Source organism: Periplaneta americana, chromosome 11, assembly GCF_040183065.1.
Source record: "Periplaneta americana isolate PAMFEO1 chromosome 11, P.americana_PAMFEO1_priV1, whole genome shotgun sequence".
NCBI lineage: Eukaryota > Metazoa > Arthropoda > Insecta > Blattodea > Blattidae > Periplaneta > Periplaneta americana.
Window position 1 is genome coordinate 119726633 of NC_091127.1, and position 12492 is coordinate 119739124.

At 35.5% G+C, this 12492-nt stretch overlaps 1 protein-coding gene across 1 annotated transcript in view; it reads left to right on the forward strand.

Annotated features, from left to right (window-relative positions):
- LOC138708543 (uncharacterized) overlaps window positions 1-12492 on the forward strand; it is a 59876-nt gene that overhangs the window by 18293 nt on the left and 29091 nt on the right. The window contains exons 3-5 of the mRNA XM_069838657.1: window positions 3931-4253; window positions 4450-4622; window positions 5644-5789. Coding sequence (XP_069694758.1) covers window positions 3931-4253; window positions 4450-4622; window positions 5644-5789 — 642 coding nt within the window. The remainder of the gene's footprint in view (window positions 1-3930; window positions 4254-4449; window positions 4623-5643; window positions 5790-12492) is intronic.

Below are 12492 nucleotides of genomic sequence, written 5' to 3' on the forward strand. Positions count from 1 at the left end.
GCATTCATAGAAGACAACAAGAAATGAAAGCATGTTTTGCAGCATGTTCCTCTCTAATAAATGCAATGAATTATAAACAAGTATAATTTAATAATAAACGTAAACTCTCCTTAACACATACAGTTTCAAATAATAACTAGGATCTAATTAATTTTTATATAGTTATCTAATAACGCTGCTTTTCTGTTTGAAAGTAATACAAAAGAAAAATAAATCATAAAAAATTCTACATATGGTAGAATGAAATAATAGGTCCACAAAAATAATAAACATATATTTTCTTTGACCTAAGCAGTTTTAGATAATGACGCCTATCTAATTAATAAATTGCTATGTAACTATTATATTGACCTAATCATGTAGGTACGTATTATATGAACATCACACTTTTAGAAACAAATTTAAATTCCTGAATTCTCGCCTAATTCAGAAATGCATTTTTTTTCCGTCAACAGCCTTCTTACGTTGGGTGTAATGTTGTTTCCTAAAGCAAGATGTAGCATAGTCTGTATATTATCATCTGATAATCCTGATCTTAGTCTTGGTTTTTTCAGGTTTACAAGTGAGAAAATTTGGTCACATACGTACGTACTGCCAAATATAGAAATAAATTGAGCCGCAAATCATCGTACCACTGTATATAGTATATCAGGATTTTAAGCTTTATAAAATGTGGGAAGAACTTTATATAGGCGTCTTCTTAGCGGACATCCACCCTTTTGTGATATACTGTAAATAAAGTAACTTATTTATAACTCGACTGAGCCAAGTAGAGCCAAGTAGAGCCGCGTAATGTGAACTATAGCGATGACGCTATACGAACGCAGGAGCAGTACAAGTGGCGCTCTGGGCTGCAGGACTCCACTGGCCTTGGTCGAGTAATACATATTTTGTAACGTCTATAAACTAACAGAAGTAACTTACAAGTAAATCTAAAAATTGTAGCTAAGCATTGCTTCAAAAATATAAACGATTTATATTACTCGTAAACACATTTATGCCTTACTCTAATTATATTTCCAATAATCGATGCATGGAATAGGTTTGCTTCTGTTATTTTTATATAGTTGGAAAATACGTAAATAACTTATTTAAGTTTGTTTACAAAGAGGGGAGATGTCCGCTAAGAAAACGCCTATAAAACCCAGTGGTATTTTCGAAACTTTGAACGCACTATAATGACTGTACTCAGTGTTTTGAGAAAATTCAATTTGAATTGAAATACAAGTGCCGCCATAAGATCTGCAGAGAACCCTTTAAGGGTATCATAGAATTTTCCTTAATTGTTGTTGTTGGGACTCCAAATTTATGACAGATTGACCGAATAGTTTTGTTATGGTCGCTCTAGCGCCCACCATTAATCCGATAACTTCTATATCCCTGAGTTTATATGATGTTTTGTAATAAGGGATAGTTGGTTCATAAATTGCCCTTTTCTCTAGATTAACCTCCTCGGATTGATTCTGATGCGTCTCGAATCTGACGGTCGGATCCACAATATAACCTTTTGTCTCTCCAGCTTTAAATGTTATAATATCAATACGCCGATGACTTCCGGTATCAGCTATTCCATGGATTTCTTCATAGGTAGTGTAGCCATTGGACTTAAGGTATGTTGCGATTACAGACCTGGTCTTGTGATGTCTGCTGTTACGAAGAGTTTCGCCAAATGGGCATGAACCCAAGACATGAGCCAAAGTTTCAATTCACTATTGCATTGCCTACAGTGGCTATTGTCTTGAGTTCTGCCTGGAAGAGCGCGTACAGGAGCAATATTACCGGTCATCTTCAGCGCATCTCTCCACTCGGAGCTAGAAAGGCCTGTACGATATCTTCTGACCCAGCTGTTTGCGGGAAGTGAAGTCTTGATATAAGCTGACCCCTTTACCTTTCTGTGGCAGTTGACACCATTTATTAAATAATTCTTCAAGGCGCAAAATTTTCCTGACTTTGCTTGAATCAATTAGACCTCTTTTGTTCTTAATGGTGTCTGGGGAGATCCAATTGTTATCCAGAGGTAACTTTCCGAGGTTAGTTTTTAGTTCACTCTCTAAATCACTTGTGTTCACAATATACCTATTATCTGATCTCATGAAAACTTGACAACTGTTAATTTGTTGCAGTACTGCCTCCCATGTAGTTCTAAATACACCAAGGTTTTTATGTTTACTGTCAGAGTAAATCATTGAATCTGGAGTATCTGTAAGTAAACATAGTATTTCTTTCAGTGTTGTTTTAATCATTTTATCTGCGTCTTGTAGGAAACCAATTTGGATTTTTTCGAAAGGAATTGACAAAAAGTGGTACATTAATACCGGACAGATTGAAGAGTTGAGGATTTTAAATTTCTGATCTGGATGTAACAAAGGTGAAGAAGGAAGTAGATCTAATTTATTTTTTAATTTTGAAATCATTTTTCGAGAGTCAGATATCATTACATTGGCAAAGTTGACACCCAAGTATATGATACATTCTTGTTCTGAAATGCATTTAATTTGGAGGTCTTTTAGAATTTCGAGGTTAAATCCGGACAATTTACCATGTTAAATAATGATGGCTACGGATTTCCCTAATTTAATATCCAATCCGATTTCTTCAAATCTTTGAAGATACATTTTTGTCAATTCGATAGCCGAATCTCGGTGTTTCCCGATTATAACGGTGTCATCTGCGAACCCTAGGACTGTTAATGGAGTTAATCCGTTAACTAAGTTAAACTAATATGCATTTGCTATCTCTGTTTCACTTACAAGGAGAAGACACGCTCTGTATATCACCGAATTAAATAAGATTGTGTGAGATGAAAGTACAAGACACACTGTTTAAAGTCATACCTGGTATGGGTGGCCAATGACCCCTCGTTTTAGAAATATTGCCTATTGTTTGTGACATACTTCCGTTACGTGCCTAATAGGGAAGCATTAGACTACGTAACAGCGTAGCTCATATGGTTGGATGCTGAGTTATCATCCAGGCAACCCTACTTCGAATCCTAATGCCTCCTCATGTTTTAAAACATTATTATTATTATTATTATTATTATTATTATTATTATTATTATTATTATTATTATTATTATTAGAACCAAAAGGACAATTTGGCCCAAGAGTGCAACTTCAAGTACCGCTAGATGAACTCACTTCTAAATTCGGAAATATATACGTAACACGTTCTTTATCAGGAAAACTGACATCTCAACTCCATAAGCATTGCCTGGAGAAAGTAATAAAGACATATGTGAAAGAGCAGCCGTTTCTTTTATTTCTGGACTCGTCGGGAGGGCAAGTAAATCCTTCTTTGTATGATGAAATATTTACAAATGAAGAAAATGAAGTAACGTGCAACCTTAAAGTGATTTCACCCAAATTACTGGATTATGCCAGTCCTGCAATGTTTATTTTTTTAGACAGGTGAAGATTTTTATCAAATATTTGCAAAATAGCTCTTTCGTTTTACAAACTAGACGACAAATTGCTTCAAGGGAGGATGCCCTCAAAATTCACTCCTTAATTCTCTTTCAGTTTTCAGCTCCTATATTCAAAGCCATGTTGAAATATGCGTGGTATGCATCAAAATTAATAAACGAATGAGAAGTGTTTGTGAATGTGAAAGATGTCTGCTTCGCAGCAGAAGTGCGGAAAAATATGTGTGACTGTGGACAACCTTCTTTCATTTGCTGTGCATGGTGCAGGGAATATGTATGTTTTGTGTGTTTTTATGATATTTATTATAATGAATCATGTACAAAATGAAGTGGAATAGAAATAGAACAGTTACCAGTGACCTGCCTACGTGAGCAATATTTCCTTGTTTATCCTTTACAATACAATGTTAGTTAATTAGTAATTTGTTTAAAAAATAATGAAGCGTTCAATACATTGAGAAATATGATACATATTGATAATAGGAGGCGTGGAATGTTGATAATAGGAGGCGTGGATACCGAGAAGGCCAGCATTAAATGTGGAAGCTGCAAGAAGAACCTAAGGGTAAGTGTTTTGTGCAACGGATGCGAGGTATGGTTTCACCTGGAATGCCAGAATATCAAGAGGGACCAGATCATCGAAAAAACGTGGGTGTGCAGAGACTGCGGGACCAACAGCGCGAAGAATGAACTGGACGAGAACAAGACATTGCGGGAGAAACTGGAACGGGCGGAACAACGAGTGAAGGACCTGAAAGAAGAAAGTGTACTACTACGACAGAGGAAGGAAAAAGGAAGTGCGGAGTGCGTCGTCATAGGGGACTCGATGGTTAGATATGTGGCAGAAGAAAATCCGGAAATGGAAGTGGAATGCTACCCGGGAATACGAGTCGACAAAATGAAAGACGTAACAGAGCAGCGCGATAGAGAGTAGAACCTAAGAACATGTGGGAACGAACGACTTGAGAAGAAGAAGCGTGGACTACATCATGGAGGACTTATATGATCTGGTATCATCTACGAAGAAACGGTACCCGACGGCGGACATCATTATCAGCGGGATCGTCAGGCGTCGCGACATCAACTGGAGGGAGGTGGGACGGGCAAACAAGGCGTTCGAGTGGGTTGCGGAGCAGCTGGGAACACGGTACGTGTACGGCAACTCGTGGCTGGACGACAGAGATTTCGGGCGGGACGGGTGCACCTGAACCGGAGAGGGACAGCGGCGATGGGGGGCTCTCTTCGCTAGGGTGGCGGCAACGACGAGAGAGGACAGGAGTCAGCAATGAAGATGGGACAACGCGGAGCCGAACAGCGAACAGGTGAGGACCAATCTGTTAAGGTTGCTACAGGTTAATTGCAGAAGTATAGCAAATAAAATAACTGAATTTTGGAATTTGGTTGATGTCTACAATCCGGAGATAATTATAGCTACGGAGTCATGGCTTCACAGTAACATATATGATGCGGAAATATGCAGGAATTATTATAGGATTTACAGAAGAGATAGAGATGCCAGAGGGGAGGAGTATTTGTTTGTATTAAAATAGGTATAGACAGCAGCTTGTTATGGTCACATGCAGAAGCAGAAATTATAGCGGTACAAATCAATAATAAATACAGTGGTGAAAAGTGGGATATAATAGCATGCTATAGGCCTCCCAACAAAACAAACTTATTTAATTTGAGTAAGTTACAAGAAAAGTTTTCCTCAATATCGTTAGAACGGATGGTCGTGTTAGCAGGGGATTTAAATCTACCCGCAGTGAACTGGAATGGTCAGGTAGAGACAAACACCTTTTCACAAACCTTTGTTAATTACCTGGTATGGGAACAAGGATTTACACAAGTAACAAATGAATCTACAAGAAACAATAACCTTTTAGATGTCTTCTTGATACGACCCTGGGATAGTTTTCATTCTTCACAAGTATTACCTTGAATCAGTGATCATAACAGTGTTCAGCTCGAGTTAAACTGGCTTCAGACAAATGTCCGAATAGATATCACTAGAAAAATATGGCAGTATAACAAAGCAGACATAAACGGTTTGCAAGGTTACTTTATAGATCAACATAACAAATTCTTAGACGAGGGCAAAAACATGAATCAAGTATGGGAAAATTTTAAACGAATATTAACCGAGGCCACCTCCACATACGTGCCATACAAAATAGTAAAAAGTAATTCAGACCGGAATATTATACAAAATATGTCAGACAACTTAAGAAAAAGGCTAGGCGAGCGTACAACAAAAGGAATGTGAGCTTAGAAAATTACCAGAAATTCAAGAACCTTACGAAACAGTTAGAAAGAGAAAAGAAAAAGGCAGAAGCGAACTACCTGCAAAATTTATTGAAAGAAGGTGAAAATAACTGGGATAGGTATCATAATTACATGCGCAGAAGAAGGGGAAATCGGGAATCAATACCAGTTTTAAGAGACACTAATGACCAAATAATTACAGGGAACAAGACTTACTAAACTCAAAATTTATTTCTATTTTCAATAAAAGGGAAAGAGAGTTTACAATTGATGAAAATGAATGCACAGAGATGTTCGAAATAACGGCTAAAGATGTTCGGAACAGAATAAAGAGACAGCAAAACCGAAAATCGCGCGGTCCAGACGATATTCCCACAGAAATTATAAAGTTGAGGAGGTGAAGCCATGATCCCGTACTTAATGCGAATTTTTAATATATCAATAAATAATTGTAGTATCCCAGACGACTGGAAATCGGCTATCATAATCCACATATATAAAGCAGGAGACAAATGCGATGCGAACAATTACAGACCTGTCAGTCTCACATCAGTTATCTGCAAAATAATGGAACATCTAATAACACAATATATTCGCAACATTTTAGAAAATAACGAATGGCTGAACAAAAATCAACACGGCTTCAGACCAGGATACTCTTGCGAAAGTCAAATCAGATCCTCAATACAAGATTTATCCGATGAAGTTGATGGGGGGGGAGAATAGACGGAGTTGTGATCGATTTCGCTAAAGCTTTCGACGTAGTGCCTCACGAAAAACTTTTAGAGAAACTAAGCAGACTTCCAATAGATAATCGAGTAGTAAGATGGATAAATAAATTCTTAGAGAACAGAACCCAAAAAGTCAGACTAGGAAAAGAAATATCGGAACTAGGAAATGTAACATCAGGCGTGCCTCAAGGGGCGGTCTTTGCACCTCTATTGTTTCTTATATATATAAACGATATAAATAGAAATACTCGTCTCAGGTAAGGTTATTCGCGGACGACTGTATAATATATAGACAAATTAATTATGAATCCGATATCGCCGCCTTACAAAACGATCTTAATGTTATTGAAACCTGGACGACAGAAAATAAAATGAAAATCAATGTCAGTAAAAGTAAGTCAATATCCTTCTGTAGAACGTATAAAGAAATTTGTCTGGGATAACAGCTGAATGGTACATCGGTGCCACAAGTGAACACTTGTAAATACCTAGGTATATATTTAAGTAACAAACTGGATTAGGAGGAACAAGTCACTAATACCACAAGGAGAGCCTGGAAAGCACTACATTTCTCTATGCGTATTCTGAAGAAATCTAACCGAAAGTCAAAAGAATTGACGTACAAAACCCTTGTTCGCCCAATTATGGAATATGGAGCAGTAGGTTTGGATCCGTACAGACAAAACCAAATCGATTGAATAGAAAATGTCCAACGCAAGGCAGCAAAATATGTCAAAATGGGAAAGAGGCATGGTGAAGAGATAGTAAAAGACTTGAGGTGAGAATCTTTGAAATCAAGGCGACGAATAACCAGTCTCACCGTATTGTTTAAGGCACAAATGGGACACAAAGCATGGACCGATATCAATGCTAGATTAGCAACACTATCATACTTAGGAAGGGCTGATCATATTAGGAAGTTTAAATGTAGAAAACAAAGAACGGAAGTGGCAAAATCTTCTTTTGTTAACCGCACAATAGTAGACTGGAACATCTTACCTGCGGCAATCTTTCAGGGTGGTCCTCTTAAAATCAATACATTTAAGGAAAGGTTGAGAAGATTAGACTGAAAATGTAATTGGAGGTGCAGTGTAATTATTTAAGTTGTGTCGTGTACGTAATTGAATTGATATATAATTAATTAAGTTGATATGTAATTATTAAGTTGATATGTAAAATAATTAAGTTGATATGTAATTAATTAAGATGATATGTAATTTAGTTGATATGTAAATAAATTAAGGCGATATGTAATTAAATAAGTTGGTATGTAATTAATTAAGGTGATATGTAATTATTTAAATAGGTAATAGTTGGGTGAAATAGAAGTACTTATAAGCTTACCGCAGGCGTTATTATAGAATAATTGTTAATTATATTCCTAGGTTTATTGCATCTACTATTTATAGATTTACGTTAATTTTATTTTATTTCATTTAGGTTTATTTTATTTTATTTCATGTAATTGTAATTATTGTATATTATATATTACTGCCACCGGGTGTATACCCAATTGTAGTGTTAATAAATACATATATACATACATTACTGTGATCACACTATTAATAATTATTGAAAGAAAAAAATATAGGATCAATTAAGATTCGAACTCAGGATGCCTGGATAACAACTCAGCACCCAACCATATGAGCTGCGCTTTTACACAGTCCAATGCTTCCCTATTAGGTACCTAACGGAAGTATGTCACAAACAATGCCAATATGTCCAAAACGAGGGGTCATTGGCCCCCCATACCATGTATGACTTTAAACAGTACTTCTTGTATTTTTATCTCACAAAATCTTATTTCATTCTGTGATATACAGAGCGTGTCCTAGTACTTCTTGTATTTTTATCTCACAAAATCTTATTTCATTCTGTGATATACAGAGCGTGTCCTCTCCTTGTTAGTTCTTGTAGAATATGGTCAGTGGATACATTGTATAGCGTTGGTGATAACGGTGAACCCTGTAACACACCTTTAGAAATTTTTATTGATCTGGTTTTTGATTGGATTATGTTTACCTGAGTCATGTTGCCTTCCTGTAAGGAGAGTATTAACTCTTTTAGTTTTTTCGGGGCTGCAGTGGATGCTAAAGATTTTCGCAAATGAGCGTGACCGATGTTATCGAAAGCCTTTTTTATATCCAAGAACACTATTGTGGCATTTTCTTTTTTTACTTTGGCTGACTGTAATATGGAACTAAGAAGAAAAGTATTTATTAAACATCCTGGTGATCTGGTAAAACCTCTTTGAATCAATAGATAAGATCTTGTTTTGTAGAGTAGGCCTGAAGTCCATATCTATTCTGTGTTCAAGTTTATTTGACAGAGTAATTCATGCCTATGAAGTTTATTTTATACTACAATCATCGTAAGCTAATGAATGGTATGTCTACTTACATTATAAAACTGAAGCATTACGGCTACACATTTATATTTTACAAATGTAAAATGCATTATGCAACAAGATAAATAATAATTGTTTGTTCTTTATTTACATCAAAGCGAACATAATATAATATACTGTATTGCTTTATGTAAAGTACAATACACAACTGGCAGTGTGTTACCTAACTAATAATTTTCTTTTCATTTCAATTTGCTACAATATGCATTTGTATTTATATTCGTTCTATATGTTGTCAAATTACTACACGTCTTTGGTTATCAAACTGTTTCAATATTATTTCATTTTATGTGAAACTAGGTATTCATTATGTCCATAACGTTGTGTCCTTAATTTTTAACAGGATTTTTTTTTTCATTTATCAATTCTGATTCATTTATAAGTGTGTGAGAGAGTCAAGTGTGTGGAAAAGTGCATGAAAATGTTCTTAGAAGTATGTGGTCAAATACTTATGAAGGAACAATAAAATTTATTTTTGGGGTAATATGGTACACTGACATTCAAAGATATATCTGATCTTAATAATCGATACATACATACATACATACATACATACATACATACATACATACATACATACATACATACATACATACATACATACATACATACATACATACATACATACATACATACATACATACATACATACATACATACATACCAGAGGTTGCATCGGGCGTTTTCGCTCGAGCGCCAATTAGTTCATAGCATAATCCGATGGGTAGCGCATATGCATGATGGGTAAAATTGTCGCGAGCGATAAATCCTCGAACAGTATGAGCCGAGCGTTAGACATTCCATCTTGTTCCAGTGATGAACTGTGTATTAACATCATAGATGTTTATCATTTCAAAACTTTGCAGTGTTTAACTAACCGCTCCATAATACAACTACAAAACTTGCTTTAAAATGTAATATAAATGTTGTAGGTAAATGTTCCCCCCACACAGGAGTGATATTGTTTTTGTCATATCTGATAGGTGTTATTGGATGTAAATGCAATTATTATAAACGGAGAACACAATCACGATAATGCAAGAAATGTATCAAGTTTTCTAATAGTAGTAGTAGTAGTAGTAGTAATAATAATAATAATAATAATAATAATAATAATAATAATAATCTCTAATAATTAGTGTATCAATCCTTGCGTCTGTAACAGTTGTGCAGCATGATTATTGGTTTTATTATATTTTCTGTGACGTTATCGCTGTACTAATATTGTTATTAATCTACTGCTATATCAATAATATTTTGTAAAACGTTTCTACATTGTCGTAGTATATAGGCGGAACACTATGTATGGACCTATCATATTATATATGTGGTATATCAAATATTGAATAATTATTAATTAGGAATAATAACTGTATATCGAAGTTTTTCATACTATTTTATTTATAACTTCATGTTACTGTTTTGGTATGTTCCAATAGACGTTTGTCATAAACGTAGGAAATAAAGCCTTATTTTTACCGTGTGAGCAAAACATATGTGTATCTTATCTGTCGCCTTCCATACAAGATAAGACATGTCGGTGAGATGACCTTGTACTATGCTTCTATTTATTACGAGCATATCACGACCGATCTTATCTCACTCGAGCGTGCGACATTCGACAGAGTTCAAGCGAGCGATTTAACTCCAATGCAGCACTCTGATACATACATGCATACATACATACATACATACATACATACATACATACATACATACGCACTCACGCCCGCACTAGTGTTGTGCAATGTTCGAACATGAGAGGGGATATCAAGATACTACAAACTTCGCCCTACTCCATAGACATCCCAACAGTACGTGGAAGTGAAGCATGTAAACTAAAATAACAGAGTCCATTGAAAACCGGTAAGGGGTCTTATGTTCGGTTCATGTTTGCCGAGTCTCTGCAGGACTGAAGCTCCCTTTGCGTTTGTTCAATATTTCCCTTCCTTACATACGTTCGGAGCCTTTCTCTTTAGTTCCTCCTCTTCCTGCGCCTTTAAACTTTAGCTGCATAAGGATATCAGGCACATATCTTGCGAAGTTATGCATAGTAATGAGTATTGGTCATTTTCTTGTTATTAATATGACTAAACATTCACACAAATATACGTATAAATAAATCAAAATATATTTTAAAAAGTATATTTTCAAAGTACCGGCTAGTACGTGCAATGTTCAAACATGAGAGAGGAAACCAAGACATTGCAAACTTCGTCTTATTCCATGTGAAAAAACTAATCGCAAGATATAAGCTCAAATCCTTAAGCGGTTTAAAATAGTGTCCTGCAATGTTCGAACGTGAGAGAGAGCCAACCAAGACATTATAAACTTCGCCTTATTTTATATGAAAAACTAATCGCAAGGTCTGTGCTAAAACATGAAAGGGTGGGAGTGGACGACAGCGAATATTTTTATAACAAAGTGGAACAAACACGACAGGCCTTCTTCTGCATAGCGAACATCGACGAATATCGAACTTCGTCAAACTCGACTAACTTGAATCGAACATAGTGCCTGTAATACTTTCATCATCCGTATAGTCATACAAATATTGTTACCGAGAAACTGTGATTTATTTGAATATTATGTGAAGAATGTAATTATAGCTGTTTTCTTTCGGTAATTTGTATAGTAACAACTGTCATGTATTTTAAAAACATAATGTGATGTACCTATATGTAGATATATTTCTGTCGAAGTTTAATCTTATTTTTGTTGTAAAAATTACCTTTCCTTACAACTAAATAAAACTTCACAAGATTTGTTCTAAAGTCCTTACTCACTTCACGCTTTTAGCAGCATGAAGGGTTGGGAGAGGAGTGTAAGAGAGGCCAGCGGACTTCAAGGGCACAGTTCATATAACGCGCAAGACCGAGCGAACGAGACAGATCCGCTTCTTCACAACAGATTTCGGTTCTTGTTATGGATCATAATAAAATCTATAATATATCTAAAACTTCTTAATAAAAGATTATATAACATAGCAGTTAAGTTGATAAGCATTACACAAGACACCACTACCAACAAAATTTGATTTTTCGAAGTCTAGGAAAAACCACAATTATATATAACTTGATTTTTCTACATTTCTTAAAAAAAAAAGGCTTAGACCACTATTGCGCTGACTTCCTCAATTGTTCTTGGCCATACTTAATTTTTTTTTATATATAGGCTAGGTTTCGTTACTTTCCAACAGATATTTTTTAATGTTCATATCTAACTCCCAATTTCAAAGGAAAGAAAGAACCATTGTGTAAAGTGCTATTGGTTTTAACAGTGTTCGCTCATGTTCATTTGCTATAATAACTTTTCTCTGTTGATTGTAGTAAATATTTTATTTAATTGAATGTATTTAAAAAATAATATAGGGATGAATGTAGCCTACTCTAAAATAAATAGAAATAAAATCAATTAATTCTGACTGCATATCAAAAAAGTTCTTTCGCCTGTAAACTCTCAAACCCTCTTTTACCTCTTAACGCCTCGCTCTCCTTTACCGTACATCAGCTGAGCGTTCTAAGAAATCTATTCCGTTCTCAAATCGCGAGTCTGTTCAGTGAGTACAAGTCGTATACAGTCCTGCTATATACAGAGCTCTTGTCCAGTAGTGTCAGAGTTGTAAGCTCCAAAACCGGTTGTGGATCTAGATCGGAGCGTGA